Source organism: Trichosurus vulpecula, chromosome 6, assembly GCF_011100635.1.
Source record: "Trichosurus vulpecula isolate mTriVul1 chromosome 6, mTriVul1.pri, whole genome shotgun sequence".
NCBI lineage: Eukaryota > Metazoa > Chordata > Mammalia > Diprotodontia > Phalangeridae > Trichosurus > Trichosurus vulpecula.
Genome location: NC_050578.1, coordinates 222142795 through 222169882, shown reverse-complemented (window position 1 = coordinate 222169882; position 27088 = coordinate 222142795). Strand labels below are relative to the sequence as shown.

The window sequence follows — 27088 nt, the reverse complement described above, 5'->3', positions numbered from 1 at the left end:
TCTCACATAAAAGAAGCAAGAAAAAGTTTTAACAGTAGAGGGTAAGAGGGGTAAGGTGAGGGGGAGTGAGTGAACCTTACTCTCATCAAAATCGGCTCAAAGAGGGAATAACATATATACTTAGTTGGGTACAGAAATGTATCTTATTCTACAAGAAAGGAAGGGAAGAGAGTAAGATGGGGGATGGGGGAGATAGAAGGGAGGGCAGCTGGGGGACAGGGTAGTCAGAAGCCTCTAAAGTCAAAAGACTTTAGAGGAGGGATAGGGTGAAAGGAGAGAGAGAATAGAATAAACAAGGTAGGGGGAATAGGATAGAAGGAAATACAATTAGCAATACTAACTGCGAAAAAAAATTTGAAGCAAATTTCTTGATAAAATCCTCATTTCTCTCAAACATATAGAAAAACGGAGTCAAATTTATAAAAATAAGAGCTATTCCCCATTTGATAAATGATCAAAAGATATGATCAGTTTTCAGATGAAGTTATCAAAGCTATTTATAGCAATATGAAAAAATGCTCTAACTCACTATTGACTAGAGAAATATAAATTAAAACAATTCTGAGGTACTAACTCATTAGATTGGCTAATAGAACAGAAAAGGTAAATGATAAATGTTGGAGGGGATGTGGGGAAAATGAGACATTAATGCATTGTTGGTGGACATGTGAACTGATTTAACCTTTCTATAAAGCAATATGGAACTATGCCCAAAGGGCTATAAAGCTGTGCATACCATTTGACCTAGCAATACCACTACTAGGTCTATATCCCAAAAGAGATAAAAAAGGAAAAAGGAAAAGGACCTACACATACAAAAATATTTATATCAGCTCTTCTCTGGGGGCAAAGAATAAGAAACTGAGAGGATGCCCATCAATTGAGGAATGGTTGAATAGTTCTGGTAAGTGATTATGATGGAATACTATAGTACTATAAGAAATGATGAGCAGGAGGCTCTCAGAAAAACCTGGAAACACTTGCATGAGCTGATACAAAGAGAAATATACTGTGTACAAAGTAATAGCAATATTGTAAGATGATCAGTTGTGAATGACTTAGTTATTCTCAGTAATACAACAATCTAAGACAATTCTGAAGGACTTAAGATGAAAAATTCTATCCATTCCCAGAGAAAGAACTGAGGGGGTCTGAATACAGATTGAAACTTACTGGCTTTACTTTATTTTTCTTGAGGGTTTTTTTTTGTCTTTGTTTTCTTTCACAACATGCCTAATGTGGAAATGTTTTGCATGACTATACATGTATAACTCATATAGAATTTCTTGCCTTCTCAATGAGAGGGGTGGGGAGAGAGGGAGGGAAAGAATTTGGATCTCAAAAGTTTTTAAAAATGAATGTTAAAAATTGTCTTTACATCCAACTGCAGGAAAATACAAAATACATTTTTTAAAAAGAGAGCATGGAATAGTTAATCTGTCAGATTTATAGATAAGGGAAGAATTCAGGACCAAAGAAAATATAGAGAGCATTTAAAAATATAAAGTAAATAATTTTGATTATCAAGATGGAGGCTGGAAAGCAGGGACTAGCACGAGATCCCTGCCGAGTCCCTCCAAAAACCTATAAAAAATGGCTCTGAACAAATTCTAGAACAGCAGAACCCACAAAACAGCAGAGGGAAGCAGGGCTCCAGCCCAGGACAGCCTGGATGGTCTCTGGGTGAGGTCTATCCCACGCAGAGCTGGGAGCGGAGCAGAGCCCAGCGTGAGCAGCGTGGACCAACCAGACCAGGAGTCGAGCAGAATGTGCCCTACCACCCTGAATCAGTGACCTGCGGCACTTACCAGACTTCTCAACCCACAAACACCAAAGACAGCGGAGAAGGTTAGTGGGAAAAGCTGCAAGAGTGGAAGGAGTTCATGGTTCGGGTACCAGCCCGTGGGCAGTGGAGGTGGGGCAGCTATAGCTGCAGTTGCTTCCAGCCCCAGGCCCACCTGGTGGGAGGAATTAAGTGGTGGATCAGAGCAGGAGTGCACAGCCTGCTGAAGATTTAAGCCCAGTCCAGGTTGGGGGTTCTTGGAGAAGGAGGAGTGCTTGTGTGGCAGAGCTGGCACATCCCCCCAAAAGGGGAACATAGAACTCTTTAGTCTACAAGCAGTCATACCCCACTGAAAAACTCAAGGGTCAAGTTAGTTGGTTGGAAATATGGCCAGGCAGTGAAAACGCACCCAGATTCAGTCTCAGACTTTGCATTCTTTCTTTGGTAACAAAGAAGACCAAAACATACAGACAGAAGAAGTTAACAAAGTCAAAGAGCCTACAACAGAAACCTCCAAGAAAAACAGGAACTGGTCCCAGCCCATGAAGAGTTCAAAAAGGATTTGGAAAAGCAAGTTAGAGAAGTAGAGGAAAAATTGGAAAGAGAAATGAGAAGGATGCGAGAAAACCATGAAAAACAAGTCAATGACTTGCTAAAGGAAACCCAAAAAAATACCGAAAAATACACTGAAGAAAACAACACCTTAAAAAATAGACTAACTCAAATGGCAAAAGAGCTCCAAAAAGCCAATGAGGAGAAGAATGCCTTGAAAGGCAGAATTAGCCAAATGGAAAAGGAGGTCCAAAAGACCACTGAAGAAAATACTACCTTAAAAATTAGATTGGAGCAAGTGCAAGCTAGTGACTTTACAGGAAATCAAGATATTATAAAACAGAACCAAATGAATGAAAAGATGGAAGACAATGTGAAATATCTCACTGGAAAAACCACTGACCTGGAAAATAGATCCAGGAGAGATAATTTAAAAATTATTGGACTACCTGAAAGCCATGATCAAAAAAAGAGCCTAGATATCATCTTTCAAGAAATTATCAAGAAGAACTGCCCTGATATTCTAGAGCCACAGGGCAAAATAGAAATTGAAAGAATCCACAGATCGCCTCCTCAAATAGATCCCAAAAAGAAATCTCCCAGGAATATTGCTGCCAAATTCCAGAGCTCCCAGATCAAGGAGAAAATACTGCAAGCAGCCAGAAAGAAACAATTTGAGTATTGTGGAAACACAATCAGAATAACCCAAGATCTGGCAGCTTCTACATTAAGAGATCGAAGGGCTTGGAATACGATATTTCAGACATCAATGGAGCTAGGATTAAAACCTAGAATCACCTACCCAGCAAAACTGAGTATCATGCTCCAAGGCAAAATATTTAGACCTTCAATAAAATAGAGGACTTTCAAGCTTTCTCAGTGAAAAGACCAGAACTGAATAGAAAATGTGACTTTCAAACACAAGAATCAAGAGAAGCATGAAAAGGTAATCAAGAAAAAGAACAAGAAAAAGAAATTGCAAGGGACTTACTAAAGTTGAACTGTTGTGTTTACATTCCTACATGGAAAGATGACATGTATGATTCATGAGACCTCAGTATTAGGGTAGCTGAAGGGAATACGCATATATATATGTTTATGTATATATATAAGTGAATATGCATGTATGTATATATCTGTGTGTGTGTGTGTGTGTGTGTGTATATATATATATATAGATAGATAGATAGATAGATAGAGAGAGAGAGAGAGAGAGAGAGAGAGAGAGGACACAGGGTGAGTTGAAGATGAAGGGAAGATATCTAAAAGAAATAAAATCAAATTAAGGGATGAGAGAGGAACATACTGAGAGAGGGAGATAGGGAGAGATAGAATGGGATGGATTATCTTGCATAAAGGTGGCAAGAGGAAGCAGTTCTGTGGGAGGAGGGGAGAGGGCAGGTGAGGGGGGAATGAGTGAACATTGCTCTCATCAGATTTGGCCTGAGGAGGGAATACCATACATACCCAATTGGGAATCTTACCCCACAGGAAAGAAGAGGGAAGAAGATAAAAAAAAATGGGGGGGATGATGGAGGGGAGGTTAGATGGGGGTGGAGGTAATCAAAAACAAACACTTTCGAAAGGGGACAGGGTCAAGGGAGAAAATTCAATAAAGGGGGATGGGTTGGGAAGGAGCAAAACATAGTTAGTCTTTCACAACATGAGTATTGTGGAAGGATTATACATAATGATACACATGTGGCCTATGTTGAATTGCTTGACTTCTTAGGGAAGGTGGGTGGGGAGGGAAGAGGGGAGAGAATTTGGAACTCAAAGTTTTAAAAACAGATGTTCAAAAACAAAAAAAAAGCTTTTGCATGTAACTAGAAAATAAGATACACAGGCGATGGGGCGGAGAAATTTATCTTGCCCTACAAGAAAGGAAGGGAAAAGGAAATGGGAGGGGAGTGGGGTGACAGAGGGGAGGGCTGACTGGGGAACAGGGCAACCAGAATATATGCCATCTTGGAATGTGGGGGAGGGTAGAAATGGGGAGAAAATATGTAATTCAAACTCTTGTGAAAATCAATGCTGAAAACCAAATATGTTAAATAAATAAATTTAAATTAAAATAATTTTCATTATATAAAATTTAAAAGTTTTTACACTAACAAAACCAAATGCAATCAAAATTATAAAGAAAATAGGAAACTGGGAAAAAAATTTGAAGCAAGTATCTCTGATAAAGGCTCATTTCTCAAATATATAAAGAACTGAGCAAAATTTATAAAAATATAAGTCATTCCCCAATTGATAAATGGTCCAAGGACACAAACAAGAAGTTTTCAGATGAAGAAATCAAAGCTATCTATAATCATATAAAAAAATACTCTAAATCACTATTGATCAGAGAAATGCAAATTAAAACAACTCTGAGGTCCACCTCATACTTGTCAGATTGGCTAAAATGACAAAAAAGGAAAATGACAAATGTTAGAAGGCATGTGGGACACTAATGCACTGTTGGTAGAGTCACGAACTGACCCAACCATTCGGGAGAGCAATTTAGAACTATGCCCAAAGGACAATCAAACTATATGCATACCCTTTGACCCAGCAATACCACTATTAGGTCTATATCCCAAAGACATCCAAAAAAAAAAAAAAAAGGGAAAAGGCCCTATGTGTACAAAAATATTTATTGCAGTTCTTTTTTGTGGTGGCTAAGAAATGGAAATCAAAGGCACGCCCATCAACAGGGGAATGGCTAAACAAGTTGTGGCATATGATTGTAATGGTATTATTGTGCTGTAAGAAATGACAAGCAGGATGATTTCAGAAAGACTTATATGAACTAATGCATAGTGAAGTGAACAGAACCAGGAAAATGTTATACACAGTAACGGCAATATTGTTCAATAAATAACTGTGAATGACTTTGCTATTCTCAGCAAAATAACGACACAAGACAATCCCAAAGGACTAAGGATGAAGCATACTATCTGCCTCCTGATATTGGTGATTCCACATCCTCTCCTCTTGCTCTCTTCTAAATCCACAGCAGTCTGGCTTTCAATATCATCATTCAACTTAAACTGTCCTCTCCAAAATTAGCAATGATCTTTTAATTGCCAAATCTGGAATTTTCTAACTCCTCGCCCTCCTCTACCTTATTACAACATTTAACACTACTGATCATCTTCTCCTGGATATTCTCTCATTCCTCTCCAGGCTTTTCTATCACTCCTCTATCCTGCTTCTCTATCTGTCCAAGCACTCCTTTTCAATCTGCTTTGCTGGCAATGCCCATTAACCATTAGTGTGCCCAAGGCTCTGTCCTCGGCCCTTTTTTCTTTTCTTGATATACTATTTCATTTGGTGATCCCATCAGCTCTCATGGTTCGATTATCATCTCTGAACTTCCAGCCAATATGGCTGCCAGAACAAGAGGCAGACCACTCAGCTCTCATGTATATAATTCAATACAATCTAAAGTTTGCACTAGACAGAATAATAAAGAAATGCAGTAAAGGTCTCCCTCCCCCTCCTTACCAAAATCAGCTAGAAGCCCATGAACAATAGGAAAAGGGGCTGCCCCAAGGCAAACAAGCCCAGCCCCGCCCCCCACCTTAAGTATAAACAGCAAGGGATCAGAGATACCTCCAGCCTACAAAGCTTCATCAGGAGGCAGCAAGAGAAGTCTCCCCAAAAGCCCCAGGATGTGCTTGGAAGCCACCGAGAAAGGTAATGTGACCAGAGCAGGTACTGTAGTGTTCAGACCAGAATAGCCCAGATACAGGGACTCTAAGGACTCTAATTCTAACTCTCTTATCCTAAGACATTGGAGGGCCCTGACGACCCACTGTTCTCAAAGTTCCAGGGGGTGCCTAACACTGGGAGGAGGAAGTCACATCAAGAACCCAAGGGAGGTCAATTAAGGGCCACTGCACTACCCAAAATTACAGGAGCCAAGGGAAATTGCCCCAGCTACAAAGTCCCAGTTCAGAACTGAACCTGGAAAGACAATAAATAAAACACCAATCAATATATAAAAAAAAATTGTAGATCTAAGGATTTCCTCCACAAAGGAGAGATTTACTCTAATAACTAGAAGCAGTGATTCGGAATAGAAAAAAAAATTGATTTCCCAGAAGTACTACATAAATACCCAGAAGAAATGAAGCAGCAGATTTCCAAAAAGAGAAAGAAATAAAAGCTCTGGAAGAATTGGAAGGAAAATAAACAACTTAGAACATAAAGTGGTAGACTTCATGCAAGTAACAGACTCCCTGAAAAACAGAATAAACCAAACAGAAATAACTGACTCCATGAGACAGCAAGAAATATTAGAACAGAAAGCCAAATGACTGAAAAAATGAAAGAAAATTTGAGATAGCTAAAATCAAAACAACTGACCAGGAAACAGGTCAAGAAGAAATAATTTAAGAGTCACTATATTCTCTGAACACTGTAATAGGGGAAAAAAAAGCAGTCTATGCAATATATGTCAAGAAATCATAAATGGAAACTACCCAGGTCTATCAGAACCAGAAGGTAAATAAAGAAAGAATCCAATGATCGCCTCCAGAAAGAAACTCCAAAAGGAAAAGTTCCAGAAATATCAAAGAGAGAATATCAAAGAGAGAAGAAAGCATTAAGGAAAAGCACCTGGCAAGCAGCCAGAAAGAATCAATTCGGAGGAAACACAGAATCACACAAAGACCTGGCAGCTTCTAAAATAAATGAAAGGTGGTCTTGGGATACATATTCCAAAAAGCAAAAGAGATAAGCTTACAACCAAGAATAACTTACCCTGAAAAGCTAAATATAATCCTACAAAGAAAAAAAAAAAGTACATCAAATGTAAGATTCTCAAGCCTTTCTGATGAAAAAAAAAAAAAAACCATACCTAAGTAGAAACTCTGAACTATAAACATAAGAGTCCAACAAAATCTAGAAAGGCAAATGTATATGAGTAATTAAAAGTTGCCTGATAGTATAGCCATATAACATTCTAATATGAACATTCTAATATAACACATCTCCTCAGAACCTTAATATCTTCAAAGGATATTGACAGAATTAAATAAGGAAAACAGAAAACCTGGGGTGGATTTGTTCTGTTCTGAGGGTTTGAAGAGGGGAAAGGAGGAAGAAATTTGCTATTCCTCATAACTAGGGTATGTGAGAAGAAAATACAAAGCTAAAAGAAAGTGTGGGGGAGCAACAGGTATCAAATGAGTTTTGCACTTAATACGTGTTTATTGATTGAAACAGAAAAGGGAATGTTGAAGATACTCAGACTCATGCACAATTTTTGTGTAGAATTAAATCAAGCTTAACAAAGTAAATGTGGTTGTGTTTGAGTCAATACACATGATTGGATGTCTCAAGGAGGGTGAAATGAGACTTATCTCACTCTGCGTGATTGATTATCCATCGCTGGGTACCAGCATCCTCACCAAGTCCAACCTCCTCATTTTGCAGATAAGAAAACTGGCCCAGAGAGGCTAAATAACTTGTCCATGGTCCTACATGGCCAGGATAGAAATTAATGTTTTCTAACTTCAAATCCAGTGCTCCCCCCATAACATTACTTCGAATGCATTATTTACCTGATTCTATTTTGGACTTTTTTTTCCTTTTCCATAAGCCTATTAAAATTTGCCTTACACATGGCAAATATTTACTTTCATTTTTTTCTGGGCAATTTAGCAATTGCTACAGTTTTCTTTGCTGTTCAATCAAATGGCAAAAGGTGATGCAGTTCAACTCTGCTAGCTAATATATGAAATCCAAAGAGGATTAAAGCAGAGGAATAAATGTTTAATAAAATATTAAAGCATGATGAGATTATAAACTACTAGTTGTTACTATTAGAGTGTGCTGCTAAGATCAGGCAAACCTAATCATGACACCAGCATACCTGTTCTAGTTAAGAACTATTATTATCTTTTAATCTAATATTTTGTTAGGAAGACAACTATTTTTGCACATGTTAATTTTCATTAACAGTCACTTTACCTAGTTACAAAAATCTCAACAAAACAGTTAAAATACCAAAAACTACATCAATGAGACCTTAATGCAATATACTATACTTCCGTATTAAAAGTTAAAAATTAAGACCCTTCATTTATTTTAGAGAAAAAAAAAAACCAAAAAGTTACTAGCTAGGACAACATATACTATAGAATATACCAGCTATATAACTACAGAGATCCTTAACACATGGTTTATATTTTTTAATCTATGATGTGGATTAAGTATACTTTTTCACATATTGCTAAATGGAAATTTAATTTGTTGCTAAGCTCTGATGAAAAAACACAATTAAACATTAGAAAAAGTATCAAATTCTTAAGTCAGAACACAGGATCACAAGTTTTGAGCTAGAAAGGATTTTAGAGACCAAAAGCCAAAGCATTCTTTCTAAAGACCAGGAAACTGAGGCTCAAAAGTGATTAATTTGCCTGGTGTCACACAGCTAGTGAGTGTCTAAAGCAGGAGTCAACTCAGGTCTTCCTGACTTCCAAGTCCAGCCCACTACCCAATATATACTCTAGGCCAGGGCTTTTTTAAACTTTTTCAATATGATCCCTTTCAGCACTTCTTAAACTATGGGTGAAGCGCTGTAGTAGGCTGCCTATTAACACCTAGCTAACAGTCTGTTAACATCCAGCTAAAATATTAACTAAATAATTCTTGTAACTAAAATGATAGACAAATACTTGTGAATCTAACAGAACTCACCACAGCACAGTCTCTAATATATTATTAGTGTTACCTTGGAATTCATTTTTTAAGAAAGAAGGAAGAGGATAAGTCTGAAGTGATGAAGATCCAATCCTAATTGTTAAATAGCCACTTACTCACATCCCTGCCTAATTGGTTATATTTAGTTTAGAAGGAATTTAAGAAATTAGAGACACAATTTTATATATTAACTGCAGAAAACACTATTATTAACATTCAAGAGTAAATCAGCTTTTTAAAAAAAAAAAAATTCTAAACTGTTCAAAATCCTGCAAGTCAAAGAAGGCTTTCTGGCCTGGATTTTTCATTATTGGTAGCAAAAGCACAAAGAGTAAAACATAAATTTCCAATCGTTTTGTAAAAGTACATAATTCTATTACTTTTAAGCCATGAAATTCATTTAAAAATGAACTCAGCTTTAAAATACTCTATTTTGAAGTTAGTTTGAAAGGACCATACCTGAGATACTTGGCCTTGGACTTTTGTAAGCTGAGTTGATCTAATATTTAAAGAATGACTTCTTGTTACTGTTGACGACAAAAGGGATTTTCCATTCACTTTTTTTTCAGGATGACAACCTGCTGGTGGTCTCTTTTCAAGAAGCACAGCATCCCAAGGATCTTCTGCTGTTAAAACTGGAGCATTTTTCTCTTCGACATGGTCCAACACCTCCACATTCTCCACTTTAGGTTTACTTAAAGGATCTAAGTCTAGCCAGTCAAATTTACTAATATCATCAGACTTTGGGGACCCTTGTAGATTACTGACAGTAGTTTTTGTATTACTTATCTCCAAATCAGTCCTTGCTTTACCGTTTTTTAAAAATTCGGAAGTGCTAGCTATTTTGTCAAACAGTTTTGCCATTTCAGGACTGACTGCTGGACGATAAATGGGTAAACTTCCTTGTGGATGAAAAGGGGTAGTAGGTGTCAAAGGATATGAAATGTACTGGGATTGTCTTGGAAGACTTAAATAAATAGGTTCTGTAGATGGAAATGTAGACATGCTTGGATTGAAGCCATTTTGGAATGCACCAGACTGTTTACAGTAAGCTGAGGGATAAATAGAAGGTAAAGTGCAAGTGGAAGGCCCAGGTAATCCAGGTGGCCATTGTCCTCTCTGAATAGTAGGCTGTAGATAAAACTGTGCAGAAAAGGAAGGGCTCAAGACAGGAGTAACTGGCATTGCTGGTGCTTTACTAGCCTCAAAGCTGTCATCCAGCAGTAGTTTCTCAAATTCAGCATGAGTAAGCTTTTCAATATCAATGTCTACAGCACTTTTGGGTGAATCTGATTCAGGAAACACCATGAGATCAAAGTCCTTATGAATTTCTTGCGATTTTTGAGCAGGGTTACTTAACAATTCAAAGCCTCTCTGATTTTCAACCACTTGTTTGTCTTTTTGCAGTTTTGCTAGAGCCTCAGCTTCCATCTGTAATGCTTCTTCTCTGTCCACATCTTTAGTTTTTGCTGGCCCCAAAGGGGAGGATGAACATTGCTTAAACCCATTGTTACTGGATATCTGAGCCATGCTGTACAAAGGATGTCCATTTAAAAGGGCAAACCTATCTTCTTCTAAACAAGTCTGTCTTGTAGGTCCTGAGGAATAAACCAGATGCACCTATACAGAGGGGGAAAAAAATTTCAATTAGGTTCTTAAAATTCATTTAATAATTTTGCAGTATATTTAAATATAAAAAGAAAATATTTCGCTTACTGTAGATTATGTAACCTTTACCCCAAGAGTGGGGAACCTGTGGCCTCAAGGCCACATGTGGTCTTCTAGATCCTTGGGTTTGGCCTTTAGACTGAGTCCAAGTTTGACAGAACAAATCCTTTTATTAAGGGAATTAGTTCGGTGAAGTTTGGATTCAGTCAAAGGGCCGAACTTAAGGACCTAGAGGGCCACATGTGACCCTGAGGCCAAAAGTTCCCCACCCCTGCCTTACCCTATTCTGGGACCAAGAGAATGGTAACACATTCATTACTCAGGCAATCTTCTTGGCATTCATCTCCTTTCCCTAGCCATCTGTCCCCAGTATGTGTTGCCTTCCCCTAATTAGAAGCTCCTTAAGGACAGAATTATCTCACTTTTATATTGTATTCCCAGTGCTTAGCACACTACCAAGAACATATTAAGAATCTAATCAATGTTTTTCCATTCTTTCCTTTTTTCCTTCCTTCATTCAGGTTGAGACACAATTAATTAAAAGCATTGATTAGGATTGATTAATCTGGAAGCAGTAACAAGGTGGATGGAGCACAAAAAGGGAAATCTGTAAGGCAACAATCCAGGTGAGAAACAGAACTTTAATTAAGTGAGAAAAGAAAGGAGTAGAGATACCATGCAGACAGAACTGAAACAATGGGACCAAAAAAAAGATCGACCAGGGTAAAGAGATGATCTTACTATCAGTCTCACTTGACTATGTGTCTGATGATATGTGAAAATTAGAATGCCAAGGCAAGAGCAGAGAGGTCCAAAGAGTCCAAAGCAAGCAAATGCTGTATGTGATACCAGTTTGAAGGAATAGGAAAAAGGCCAGAAAAGCAGGATGGTAATGGTAACCTCTAGGTTAGGAAGCAGGCTAAGCCTAGCTCCAGGTTATTAGAGACAGGGACAATATGCAGGGTCAATTCTAACAGGTGGAGGAATATTCGTAACACCACAGAACAGCAGAGAGGCAACCAGTAGGAAAGAGATCCGGCGAAAATGAGTACAGAAAATTCTCACTTTTAGACTTTAGGTAAAGGATTCCGAAAGAAATAAGTTTTTTTAAAAAATACCTTACTGTACAGTACTGCGCTCCATGGCCTCCTACTTCCCCATCCCCGCCCCCCCTAAAAACCCTCCAAGTGAAAGCAGAAGGGAGGTACATTAAGAACCTGCTTGACTTGGGATCACTATCAATGAGAGAGAAGACCTTTGGCACTGCTCTGGCCCACCAGCAGGCAATTGGCCCCTATGAGTATCTTCCCCACACTTGAGTACTATACACCAGTCACAAGCTCATCTGTGTCCAAGCCTGCTCCACCTCCCTTCTTACCTCTCTATTTTAGCCAAGCCACCAAGGGGCTGGCTCCAGCCCAGCATGTTCCCCCTCCTGCTACCTCTTCTCAGTCTCTCCTGCCCCCATCTGTCCTTGAACCATAAGCAGGGACCCCTCCTTCCAAAGGGTGTAGCCTCTTTTGGTCGTCCTCCTTCCTTCCCTGTGGGCAAATTCACATTAAGTTTACTAGGTCTGCACAATGGCCCACCAGAACCGTCTGTATAGGGATTCGCTGGCTTACCCCCTTCTCCATAGAGCTGTTCCTTGGTTTATTATTATACAGTATTTTATTTTTCCCTAGTTACATGTAAAAACAATTTTTAACATTCGTTTTTAAAATTTGAGCTCCGAACTCCTTTTCCTTTTTATTTCTTTTGTGATATAGACTTAGTAGTGGTATTGCTAGGTTAAAGGGCATGCATAGCTTTATAGCCCTTTGGGCATAGTTCCAAACTGCTCTATACTAGGGTTGAATTGTTCACAACTCCATCAATGGTGTATTAATGTCTCACTTTTCCCACATCACCTCCAACATTGGTCATTTACCTTTTCTGTCCTATTAGCCAAACTAATAGGTATGAGTTAGTACCTCAGATTTGTTTTAATTTGCATTTCTTCAATCAAGAGTGAGTTATTTTTATATGGCTATAGATAGCTTTACTTCATCTGAAAACCAATCATATCTTTTGATCATTTATCAATTGGGGAATGGCTCTTATTTTTATACATTTGACTCAGTTCTCTACATGTTTGAGAAATGAGGCCTTTATCAGAGAAACTTGCTTCAAAAATTTTTTCACAATCACTATTGCTAACTGTATTTCCCTCCATCTTATTCCCCACCATTTATTCTATTCTCTCTCCTGTCCTTCCCCAAAAGTGTTTTGCTTCTGACTACCCCTTCCCCCAACTGCCCTCCTTTCTATCACCATCCCCCTTCTCTTACCCCCTTCCCCTCCTACTCTTCCTATCTTTCTTGGACTCCTGATGAGACTCCAACAGCAGGGCGCCCAGGAATCTAAAGAGTCTGACACACCCTCCCTGCTTACTTTGTATATATTTGCATTTACTTACCTATGTGGATATTGTTTGCCTTAAGATAATACAAGGTCCTGGGGTGCAAGGCCTATTTCAGTTTCTCTCTTTATATTCCCAGCAACTACTAGTACAGTACCTGGCACATAGTAGGCTCTTAATAATCAGGTGACTAACTGATTGATCTGATGAAAGATTTGGTGGAGCAGTTTGAAAACCACAAGTACTCCTTAATCTGAATCAAAAGCACAAAACATTTAACTTACACAATTGACAAAACAGGAAACAAACTGATGTGAAAGTGTCTACAACTTCAGCCTTAATTAAGTCTTTCTGAGGAGATAGTGACCCTAAGGCCACTAGTATATTATATTATTATAGGTATTATAAATACCTTGACAACAAAGGGAAGTGAGGAGCAAAGTTCATGGAACAAGGATTCTCCCTTCACATCCACAATGGAAGAAATCCCACTGGGGGTTCTTAACCTAGGATCCATGAATATGTTTTTGTTTTTATATTTTGGCTTCATTTGTATTCCATTGTATTTAATTTTATGCATTTGAAATTATTATTCTGAGGAGACTTCACCAAACTGCCAAAAGGACACAAAAAAGTTGTCTACACAATGGAAAGTATAATGATAAAATTACAAATTCAGAAAAAAAAAGCTACAAAGGGAATGGCATCCATTCTGGAGAGCAATTTGGAACCATGCCCAAAGAGCTATAAAAATGTGCATACCCTTTGACCCAGCAATACCACTTCACACGAGTGGGAAATGGACCAGTATGTACAAAAATATTTATAGCAGCTCTTTTTGTGGTGGCAAAAAATTGGAAATCAAGGGGATGCCCATCAATTGGGGAATGGCTAAACAAATCGTGGCATATGAATGTAATGGAATACTACTGTGCTATAAGAATGAGGAGCAGACAGACTTCATTACAACCTGGAAAGACTTATATGAACTGATGCTGAGTGAAGGGAGAAGAACCAGGAGATCATTATATGCCATTACAGACACACAGTATCTGTAAGGACTAACTTGGATAGATTTGGCTCCTCTCATCAAAGCAAGGTTCAAAGACAGCTCCAAAAGACTCATGATGGGAAAAGCTATGCACATCTAGAGAAAGAATTACAGAGTCTGAATGCAGATTGAGGCAAACTATTTGCTCTCTTTTTTTTCCCTTCTTTTTTGATTTTGTTCCTTCTTTCTCATGATTCATTCCATTGGTTATAATTCTTCTTTACAACTGGACTATTATGTAAATAAGTTCAATGTGAAGGTATACATAGAACCTACACTGGATTACATGCTGTCTTGAGGGGGCAGAGGGGAAGAGAGGCAGGGAGAGAAAATTTGGAACCCAAAAACTTGTGGAACTGAGAGCTGAAAACTAAAAATGAAAAATAAATTCATTTTTAAAAAAATAGAAAGGGAATGGCATCATTTGTTATACCACTGCTAAGGGATAGTTATCTACAGCCATTCCTGAGCAAACATTCGAACTCCATCTATCACAGAATGTTTTCCAGTGAAATGCACCCCCAATTTCACATTGGAAATCAATACAAAAACGGTGTTTTAAAGCCAACTTTAAACTATTTTGAAAAGTGAAGCTACATCTCTTTTGTGAAAAATATGTTCAGGGCTGCCCTATCATCTCAAATGATAGAAGAGTTTCCACCAAAAGATAGCACCCTTCTTTCTTTCAGCATCCTAGAATTTACTCTTGTTCCTCAAAGACCTCAAAATCGGTGTTTACATTTTTGCACTCTAAAAAATAAAACTTTTCCAACTCTGAAAGACTTAATGCTGACCAATGCAACTACCAATCATGACTCCAAAAGCCTAATATACATAATCTATGACGAACAGACACTCTATTAAGTTCCTACTATATGCCAGGCATACTGCTAAGCTCTGGGGATACAAAGAAAGGCAAAAACCAAACTCCTGCTTCTCAAGGAACTCAGTGTTTAATGAGTGGGAAAAACATGCAAAAAACAACTATTTACAAACCAGAGGTATAACAACTAAGGATTGTCTCAGAGGCAAGTCATTAAAAGGAAGACTGGTAAAGGTTTCTTGCAGAAGGTGAGACTTTAGCTGAAACTTCAAGAAAGTCAGGAGCCAGAGATGAGGAGGGACAGTGCTCCAGACCCTGGAAACAATCAGTGAAAAAGAGATGGGAGCATTGCATATGAGGAATAACAAAAAGGCCTCTGTCACTGAATCACAGAATACATGCAGGGGAATTACACGTATGAAACAGTAAGAAGAAGCCAAGTTGCAAAGGGCTTTGAAAGGGAATGAATCCTAGAGGTACTAACAAGAGACCCTGACACTTACTGAATAGGGAGGTGATATGTTGAGAAATGCATTTTAGGAAGATCAATTTGACAGCTAAGGGGCACATAGATTAAAGTGAGGAGAAATTGAGGCAAGACACCAACCAGAATAATTGTCCAGGTGATGAGGGTCTGTGCCAAAGTGGTGGCAATGTCAGAGGACAGAAGGGGGTCACAATCTAGACCATAAAACTGAAATAAATATTTTTAGATTGCTTATTTTTAAAACAGATTTAAGGCACATTAAATTCTCATTTTGCTACTATACATTCAACATAGGATTTTTAAATGAAATCTTAAAGGACTTATTTCCTTGAAGACTGCTTTGAATTAATTTTATCCTTCTTTGAATGGCATTTATCTTTTTTTTTTAAACATGAGGGCTTCTTAGGGGCCATCAGAGGAGAGTACATACACTGACCAAAAGAAATTTCATCTTGTCTAATGTTTAAAACAGCAAATGCTTATTACACTACAGTACCAACCACTAGAACATATCTACTTTTTTGTTCGCTGTTAATCAACAACTTGCTTTAGCAGGGCAAAATAAAATTTAATTACCACTCCTTAAAAAAAAAAAGGATGTTATGAAAGAAGAAATGTCAAGACATGGTAAGAGTTTGGATACTGGGGATGAGAGTGAGGAGTTGAGGATGATATCCACCTAGGGGTTCTGGGAGAATGGTGATGTTCTGAATAGTATTAGGGAAATTAAGAAAAGGGGAGTGGGGTGGGGGGGGATGATGAGTTCAATTTCGGCAAAGTTAAATTTAGAATGTCTATAGGATATCTACTTTAAGATGTCTAAAAAGTAGTTGGAGATGTGAGACTAGTAGTCAGGAGAGAGATTATGTTTGGAGAAGTAAATCCGAGAATCATCTATATACAGATGATAATTGAAATCATCAGAACTAATGAGACCACCAAATGAAATAGTATAGAGGAAAAAAAGCACAGAGCCCAAGACAGAGTTTTGGGGTAATTCCACTGTTAGTAGGCATGATATGGATGAAGATCCAGCAAAGGAAACAGAGTAAAAATGTTCAAACAGGAAGGAAGGGAACCAAGAGAAAATAAACTCCCTGTAAAGAAACAACGGACTACAGGTACATAATGAAACTTAAATACACAACATACAATAAGCTTGTGAAGAGGACCATTTTTCTTTTTTTTGCAAAAAGGGAGGGTAGAGGTCATGACTGAGACAAAAAAAAAAAAGGAAGAAGAAATAAAAGAGCTTCAACGTAAAACCTTCATGATTGATGTTTGTCAAATTAACAATCATTTTCAAAATAAAAATTTTTCTTTTATTTACTAATTCACCCAGTTCTCATTCTGAAAGGAAAAAAATGTAAGATTATACTTCTTGACTATAAAATTTTAATAAATTTCATACTCTTTATTAAGCACCAATTATGTAATAAGTAGCATGATTAAATGGAAATAGCACTGTACAAAGTTAGAAAAAAGAAATTTCTGTGAATACTAATTCTGAAAAAGCTCCTAAAATAGACAGGAAGGAACAGAATCAAGGATACAAATAGAGGAGTAGCCTTGGCATGAGGGAGGTCTTACCTTAATTCCTGAAACTAGAACCAAAGAAAGTATGGGTGAAGATGTGGAAAGGTTTTTAAGTGTGGAGCAGGTCAATAGTGAGGGAAAGTTTCATGACAGATGGCCTCAATTTTCTCAGTAAAGTAAGAGACTAAGCCATAATCTGGAATTAGCTACCTTGGAGAGAATGATAGAAATCAATCAGGTAAGAACAAAATATCTACTGCACAGTAATGAGGTCCTAGTTGAGACTGAATAATATGAAGTTGTAGTTGCTCCAAGTTGGCAAATTTGTGTGACTTTCTCCAATAATGTTCAGTAGCTCTGGAATAGGAACAGAGTAGGTAAATGATGAAGAGTGTTCCAGAGTTAAGGATTAGCAGAATATAAACAAAGGCCAAGAGAGCAAAGAATTCCAGGGTGACAAACAGTACCTTGTGGACTTAGTTAATTACAAGAGAAAAACTGAGGACAGAACATGGTCAAAGTGGGGAAGTGGTGCAGAGAGAATGTAGTAAAAGGAGGCTACTATCCAGGTATTACATAGTAGGTCAAATCCCTTAATTTCCCTGAATCTCTGTTTCCTCATTTGTAAAATGAGAATAGTTATAGTACTTACCTCATGAAACTCTGCAAAGTGCTTTTCAAAGTTTAAGTCACAGTGTAAATGCCAGCTTTTTTTTAATGGCAACAGATATATTATAATTGAGGATTTTTCAAAGAGTAAAAGAATTTAAAGTAAATTCCTCTTCCTTTATCATTACGGTCAGTTAAAGTATAGTTTTGGTTACCAAATTCAAACACTGTAAAGTTACTGTGAAAAAGAAACACCAGAATTCTGATGAGCTTGTTTCACTACAAGAAAATGAATGGTCTTTCTTTGAGTAGCTCAACTGAATCTTAACTAATCCACAGGAAAAGTAACAAAACCAGGATTTAAAATCTATTATGCTATAAATGATTGTTATACGTACTTCTCCTCAACCCTAATTTAGTTGCTCCCTCAGTGAACCAAGTGATGCATTAAGGAATATTCCTAGCTACTGGAAGGCAAACAATGAAATTATCAGCTATTATTTTAATATTAACTCTTTTTCTGGTACAATTCTAACAAGATTTCAGACACATAATGCCCACCTGGTAACAGGATTTAAGGACTGCTTTTATAGTATATTTGCAAATCCATAGTCAAGTCTAATGTTGAGTTTCAGCTATTTTTAGACTGTGCTTTACTTTTCAAGAAAATAAAACTTCATTTGAAGACAAATATTTATCAGGAAGTAATTTCTTGCATGTTCATGCAAAATGAATAACAGAACTCTCAATCTAACCTGAGACAAAGTGAACATATCTTGTTTTTCAACAAGGATTGTATATCATCTGCCAACATTTTCCCAACATTAAAGTAATCCAGCGAAGAGAACTCATAGAGTGCAGCCACTTAAAAAGCCCTTGAAAGGTTTTTATTATACATTTTACAACAATATCCAGTTTAACTTTTAGAGTAACCGAAAAGAAGAATTAATTAAAAGCACACCCCTCTCCCCATCATTTTAAATTCAAATCTGGCAGAGAAAGAATTGTGAAACAGATGCCAAACTACTGACGTGTTTTCTTGTCTTAGAATACAAGATAGCCACGAGAAAGGTTTTCCTTTTTTTTTTATATTTATTATTCATTTATTTATGTTTTATATTATATTTATATATTTATATTTATTTGAGAGTATGAATATATAGTGTCAGTAAATCAACTCCTTTTTATAACTTCTTAAATAAATGTAATATAGATAAATACTATAATATAAAATCCAAGTAACATAATTGCCAACATGCAACTACTTTTAGTCCTTGGGAAACTTACCATTACAATCTACACTTTTAAACTTAATTTTTTTTCAGGTGCAAAAATCTATTTTACCTCCTTCCCCATTGAAAAAAGTCAACTCAACAAGCATTTATTAAGTACCCTCTATATGCCAGGTGCTCTGCTAAGTACTGGAAATTTTTTTTAAAATTCTTATAACAAATATGCATAGTCAAGCAACAAATTCCAATATTAGCTATATCATATATGTGTAAATATAAATATATGTTTGCATATCTATACACACATATATAGATATGCATATCATATGTGCATACACACATATATACAAACACAATAGCATTACACCCTAAGTCCACCATCTCTCTATTAGAAGGGGGTGGAATGTTTGATTGGGCCAGTTAGGTGGCATAGCAGATAGGGCACTGAGTCTGGAGTCAGGAAAACCCGAGTTCAAATCTGGCCTTAGACATTTACTAGCTGTGTGACCCTGGGCAAATCACTTAACCCTCTTTGCCTCAGTTGCCTCATTTATAAAATGAGCTAGAGAAGGAAATGGCAAACCACTCCAGTATCTTTGCCAAGAAAACACCAAATATGGTCACAAAGAGTACTGCATCTGACTGCAAATACTGAACAACAATAAAAGCATGCTTCATTATCAGTCCTCTGAAATCATGATTGGTCATTGCATTGATCAGTGTCTTTCAAATTTCTTTGTATTACAATGCTATTATTTTATAAATTGCTGTCTTGGTTCTGCCCATTTCACCCTGCATCAGTTCAAACAAGTATTCCCAAGTTTCTCTGAAACTACCCCTTTCATTATTTCTTTCTCCAACCATTCTCTGATTTATGGGCATCCCCTTAGTTTCTAGTCCCTTGCCATTACAAAAAGAACTGCTATAAACAGTCTTGGGCATACAGCTCCTTTTTCTCTTTGGGATATAGGCCTAATAGTAGAATTACTAGATTAAAGATATGGAAGCATATGAAAAAGTTGTTTTTTTACTTTCTTAGAAATATTAAAAAATATTTCTCTCTAAAAAACCTTTCCAAAATCCTTGAAAAAGACTTTTGGAAAGGTGGATGATAAAGGATAAAAAAAGGCTTTTCTTAGGAGAATATAACCAAATTTAACTAAATAGAAAAGAGGAGATTCCTTTGTTTATTCCATGAGGATATTTAGAATGTTAACCTGAACTGTATTTTTATTTTTATATACTGTAGTCTTTTCCTTGTTCAAGATGGCAGAGAGTCAGGTTGAAGGCTTTGGGAAACTATGTCAATGTGGGCATCTCTTCCCCAAAGCTAGAAGTGCTTAAATATAGATAAATGATAAATTAAATAAAATTGTTTCTGGTAGATAAGTAAAAACAATATACAGTATTAAAATTAATATTTTTCTTCCAAAAAGATTATGTACAATTTAGTAATTTAGGGGTTATGGCTTCAAATTGCTTTCTAGAATGGCTAGAACAATTCACAGCACCACCAATAGTGCTTTAAAGCACCAAAAGTGCTTTCCAACAGCCCCTCCAATATTTGCCATTTTCCTTTTTTTATTAACTTTGCCAATCTGATGGGTGTGAGGTAGAACCTCAATTGCTTTTCTATCACTTTCTATAAGTCTAATAATTTCTCTACTGTTGAGATGGAACAGTTTTTTCACATAGCTATTGATAGCTTAGATTTCTTCCTTTAAAAATTGCCTGTTCCAGCAGATAAACGGTCAAAGGATATGAACAAAGAACCCTCCATAAAAGGATTACAAAGTATTTACAACCATATGAAAGAATGCTTCAAAAATCACTAATAATAAGAGAAATGCAAATCAAATCAAACCTGAAGTTTCACCTCACACTTGGCAAAAGAAGACAAAAAATGTCAATAGTCAATATTGGCCAGATTGTGGAATAATTGTTGTTGTTGCTGTTCAGTTGTATCTAACTCTTCATGATTCCAATTGGGATTTTCTTGGCAAAGATAATGGAGTGGTTTGCCATTTCCTTCTCCAGCTCATTTTACAGTTGAATAACTGAGGCAAATAGGATTAAGTGACTTGCCCAAGATCACACAGCTAGTGAGTGTCTCAGGTTAGATTTGAACTCAGGAAGATGAGTCTTCCTAACTTCAGAACTACCACTCTATCCACTGTGCCACCTACCTGCCATGTGGAATGATAGGCAAACTAATAAATTGTTAGTGGAGCTGTGAAATGATACTACCATTTTGCAAAGTAATTTGGAGTTATGCAATTAAAGTAACCAAAACATCTATGCCCTTTGAAATAGAGACTCTCCTCCTGGGCATATACTCCAAGGAAGCCATCAATGAGAAGATAGCCCACATATACACCAAAATATTTATAACAGCACTTTTTGTGATAGCAATGAACTGGAAACAAGTAGATGCTTATTGACTGGGGAATGACTAAACAAATTGTGGTACATGAATGTAATGGAATGTTATTGTACTCTAAGAAATAACATATGTGATGAACAGAGAAGCAAAGCACAGAAAGATCTATATGAACCAATAGAGTGAAGGAAGCAAGGCCAAGAAAATAGTACACAGAATAATGACATTGATGTAAATGGAAAGAACCATACACCAAAAAAAAAAAAAATCAAAAAGTGAATGTAATGAAACAATAAAGATCAAGCATGACTTGAATGAAGAGATATGAGAGGATGCCCCTAAACTCACACCTCTGTAGAGGTGGGAGTTCCACAAGTGTTGCGCATTGCACACGTATTCCAACTTTTTCAATGTATCAATCACTTGCTGATTTTTTTCCTCTTTATTACTATTTTATATATATCAGATAGTTCTCTGAAATGGGGGAGATAGATGGATACTGGGGATAACTATGATGATGAAAAAACAGAAGACATCAATAGAAACTTATTTTAAAACAAAGAAAATTGCGGAGGAGGATTCTGGGAAGATGGCGGAGTGGGTCAGGAAATTCCAAGCTCTCAAGATTTGCCCCACAAAAGAGTTAAAGCAGCACCTTAGGGCAAACAAAGTGTGGGTGGAGACAAAGAAAAATAGGGGCACAACCCGGGTTTTCCTCAGACTGTTTGAGAAGATCTGAAGAGGAACCCCAGGACTAGGTTTGCTCCCCGCCAGGAGTAAACACTAGCTCCGTTTTAACAACAAGTCGGGAAGCCTTTTAAACAACTAGCGGCAAGCCCCAGAGTCAGTTGGTCTGAGAGGCTGCCTCAGCCCCAGCTACTGGAACTTTTCACCGCGGGATAGTGAGGGGAGTCGTGCGTTTGAGCCCAGGAAGGCTGCGGAAACCTCCGCTGATGAAGAACGCCAGACTCAGCTCGGAAGAGCAGTGGGGGTGAGAAGTAGCCAGCACACACCCGGTGAGTGCGGAAGCAGTGGGGTAGAAAGCCCTTGGCTGTGGACACTTACAGAACGTTGCAGTTTTGGCTTTGGTTCCAGGCTAGAGGAGAGAACTAAAGATCTGGGGCAAGAGGCACCAGTTCCCATACCCCAGGGCTAGAGGCGATTACAACAAGCAAGTTATTACTACCAAAAAAAAAATGCACAGGCAAAGGAGAAAGAATCCAACTACAGAAACCTATAATGGGAATCGAGATGACCGGGGTTCATCCTCAGAGGAGGATACTGAAGTAAAAGAAAGCCCTGAAGAACAACGTCAAATGGTCACTTGCCCAAAAAGAAAGACTTTAAAAATCAAATGACAGAGATGGAGGAAAAACTAAAAATAATCCAAGAAAAACAAGAAGGTTATGAAAGGAAAATCAACCAACTGGAAAAGGAGATCCAGAATCTCAAGGAGGAAAATGACACCTTGAAAATCAGAATTGGGCCAAGTGAAGCCAGGGAAATTATAAGAGATCAAGAAAAAATTAAACAAAACATGAATAATGAAAAAATAGAAGGGAAAGTGAAACATCTTATAAGAAAAACAACAGATTTGGAGAACAGATCAAGAAGAGAAAATATAAAATAATTGGAGTAACTGAAAGTCATGATCAAAAAAAGAATCTTGATACAATAATACAGAAATAATTAAAGAAAATTGTCCTCAAGCATTAGAACAAGGCAGGGAAGTAGAAATAGAAAAAATCCATTACACAACACTTAAAAGAGATCGTATGAGGAAAACTCATAGGAATATCATAGTCAAATTCCAGAACCCCCAGCTCAAGGATAAAATATTAAAAGCATTAAGATTAAAACAATTTAAATATGATGGTGCCACAAAGAGAATTATACAAGACCTAGCAGCAGAGACATTAAAGGACCGCAGGTCTTGGAACACAATATATCAAAGAGCAAAAGACCTGGAGCTCTGGCCAAAAATATCATAACTTTCAAATTTCAGTATTATATTGAAAGGAAAAATGGGCATTTGACATACCCTCTGACTTTCAAGACTTTGTTAAAAAAAAATCCTCAACTTAATAGAAGATTCGACATACAAGAACCAAGAGAAACATATGGTACACACCAAAGACTGACTTATAAGGGATTCATAAGAACAGATTGCTTACCTTTTATATAACATAAAATGTAAAATGTATGTCTAACATTCTTATTGTCAAGCTTATAAGAAAGAGGGGGATAAACCTATGATATGAATTTAAAAAGTAAAACCATTTAGAAACAACTAAAAACAGTAACTATCTTATACAAAAGAGGTGCAAGAAGAAGAAAGGATACAGAGGATTTAGATGGGGAGGAGGGCTGGTAGTTCTGGTAACCTACTTTCATCGGGAATGGGTTTAAGAGGGAACAATACATATATATATTTAGAAGAGTATAAAAGTCTTCTAAATTTAGAAGAAATAAAAAGGTAGGAGTATAGTGAGGAGGGAAAGGACAAGGGAGGGATTAGGAGAAGGGAGGGATTTTTAGAGGGGAGAATGAGGGAATAGGTAAAGGGAGTTTAGATTAATAGGAATGGGGGGGTAGGGGAGGGATCCTTAGAGGGGGGAAGGCAAGTAATAGGAGGGCAGGGTGGTTGGTGGAGGAGGCGGGTAGGCAAGTAATAGGAAGGCAAGGTAGTGGGTAGAAGTAAAGTAGAGGAGGCAGGAAGGATAGGAAATGAAAGATATGTACAAACATAAAAAACAAAGATCAGGAGTAGATTATGTTTGGGAAAGTATATGTCTATATATGCATGTATATATGTATAAGCATATGTATATATCTGTATGTGTATGTATATATCAAGAAACATATCTAAATTATATTGTAGCCTTCTGGGGGGCTGGGGGGAGGGGAAAAAAAGAACAAAGTTAAAAAGTGCACAGCAGAGAACAAAAGAAAACACAAGGAAGCAAAGAAAAGATGGACAATTCTCAACACAAGGTGTATTATTTATCATACAGGCTTTCTTGAAATGAAGATTTATTGTTACACATTTTGACATGCTTTTTTTTGTTTCTTATTTTACATTTAAGTTTCAATATTTAAGTTTATGATATGTTTTTGTTTCTTTTTTCTATTTTCTATTTTGTATTTGTGTTCTGGTAAAATAAAAAACTTTAAAAAAGAAAAAAAGAAAATTGCTTATTCACATTTTTGAGCTATTTATCAATTAGGGAATGGCTCTTATTTTACAATTCTGAATCAGAACCTTAACCGATCCTTAATTTTTGGGTATCCCAAAAGTCTTAGTGCAGTTTTAAGCTACTAAAACTTATTAAGTTATTAAAACTTAAACCTACACTTAGACTTTTGGGACAACCTATTTTTCCTGGAAATGAGAGAAACCTTTATGAAAGAAACTTGCTTCTAAGATTTTTCCCCCTAGTTACCTGCTTTCCTCCTAGTTTTAGCTAAATTGTTTTTGTTTGTTCAAAACTTTTAAAAATTAAATGTAATCAAAATTGTCCATTTTAACTTTTGTGATCCTTTCTATTCCTTATTTGGTCAGGAACCGTTCCACTATCCATAGATCTTAAAGGTAATTTCTTCCTTGTTTCCCCTATGTATATGTGATGCCACCTTCTATGTTTAAGTCATGTATTCATTTGAACATTACCTTGGTATATGGAGGGAGATATTGGTCTATACATAGTTTCTGCAAGACTGCTTTCCAGTATTCCAAGCAGCTACAGTATACATTCTTTTATGGAAAATGGGAATAAAAGTAAACCTATTTATATGGACAAATACAGTATTTGATATGCCATAGGGCATACAATGCTTTACAAGCATACATAATTACTTAGTTTTTAATAAGTGTGAAAGGGAATATTAAATTACCACACAATTTGCAATATTGTTATTTAATCTGCTAATAACAGTATTTACTGACACAGAACATAAGACATACATTCCTTGCTGATTTTTTAAAGAGGACTGCAATATTTTCATATATCTCTTTTAATGGCATATTATTTTGAAATTCATCTCATTGAAACTTATCACATAAACTAAGTCCCTTGGAACAAGAAGGAAAGTGGTAACAAATGCAACAATATATTTCTGTGATAAGAAAACAGAATCACAACAGATAAGAACTATCCTCCACTGATTTATACTGACTGATACAGCTTTTGTATTGTTCATGAAGAGAAACACTTGACTAAAAATCCAGATACTCTGACAACTGGTAGCACTTCTGAATGCCTGGCACTTAACAACAACAACAACAACAAATTTATATAACTCTTACTATGTGCCAGGTACTAAGTGCTTTACAATTATCTCATTTGAGCCTCACAACAAGCTTGTGAGGTAAGTGCTATTACTATCCCCACTTCATAGATAAGGAAACTGAGGCAAGTAGCAGCTAAATGATTTGTCCAGGGTCACACACCTAGCAAATGTCTGAGGCTGGATTTGAACTCAGGTCCCCCCAACTCCAGGCCCAGACAAAGGATATGTAAACAGGCAGCTTTCAGAGCAAGAAATACTAGACATCAATAAGTAGATGGGAAAAAATGTTCTAAATAACTAAAAATTAGATAAAAGCAAATTAAAACGCCTCTGAGGTAATATCTCATATCCATCAGAATGGCAAGGCTGACAAAAAAGAGAAAATGACAAATGCTGGAGGGCCTATGGAAAAACAAGTACATTCCCATCATTATGGGGAACAATTTGGAACTATGACAAAAAAGATAATAAACTGTTCAATACCCTTTGATCAAATGATATTGTTACTAGGTCTATTTTCCAAAGAGATGAAAGAAAGAGGAAAACAACCCATGTATACAAAAATATAGTAGCTCTTTTCATGGTGACAAAAAATTGGAAACTGAGGGGGTTACCCATCAATTGGGGAATGACTGAACAAGTTAGGGTAGATGAATGTGAGAGGATACCACTGTACCATAAGAAATGATGAAGGGTATAGTTTCAGAGAAACCTGGAAAAACTTGTATGAACTGATACACAATAAAGTGAACAGGAAGAACCAGAAGAATAATCTATATAATAACAATAATATTACAAAGACAAATAACTGAAAGACTTAAGAACTCTAAAAACCAACCACAATTCAGGAGGATTCACGATGAAACAAACTATCCACTTTCAGAAAGAGAGGTGAGGGACACAGAATGCAAACTGAGAAATTTTTGTTGTTGTGGCTAATAGGGAAAATTGCTTTACTTAACTATTTGCTTTGCTGAACTCTACTTTTTGTTTTGTTTTGTTTTTCTTGCTTTCTCACTGGGAGGAGGTGGAAACAGGAAGGAGAAAATTTGGAACTGAAAATAAAACTGAATTTACAAAATTATTAGTGATATAAAGCTATATTTCATAGGGTTGTTAATACTTTGCAATTCATCATTTGGGAAATATTGTTCATGGCCTTTGACCTCTACGGTTATTTCTAACAAAGGGAAGCTAGGTAGTATTGCAGACAGAGCATTGGGCCTAGAGTTAGGAAGACCTGAGCTCAAATCCAGCCTCAGACACTAACTCCCTGTGTGACCCTCAGCAAGTCACTTAACCTGTTTACCTCAGTTTCCTTACTTGTAAAATGGACATAACAATAGCACCTACCCACCAGAGTTGTTTGAAGATCAAATAAGATAATTACTGTAAAGGGCTTAGTTTAGAATCTGGCATATAGAAAGTGCTATATAAATTTTAGCCATTATCATCATATGCATGAGAAATCCCTTGTTGGATTTAAAAATTACTTGCTTTAAGTGGAAAAATTTTTTTTGTATAACTATACCAAAAATAACAGTGGGATCTTGTATCCTATAAACCAAAGTTTCCCAAAT

The 27088-nt window shown here is 36.8% G+C and overlaps 1 protein-coding gene across 2 annotated transcripts in view; it reads right to left on the bottom strand.

The window, feature by feature from the left end:
* Positions 1–27088, bottom strand: part of PIK3C2A (phosphatidylinositol-4-phosphate 3-kinase catalytic subunit type 2 alpha) — a 170782-nt gene that overhangs the window by 105207 nt on the left and 38487 nt on the right. For both annotated transcript variants that reach the window (XM_036762752.1, XM_036762753.1), the window contains exon 2: positions 9494–10654. In XM_036762752.1, coding sequence (XP_036618647.1) covers positions 9494–10564 — 1071 coding nt within the window. In that variant the 5' untranslated portion in view covers positions 10565–10654. The remainder of the gene's footprint in view (positions 1–9493; positions 10655–27088) is intronic.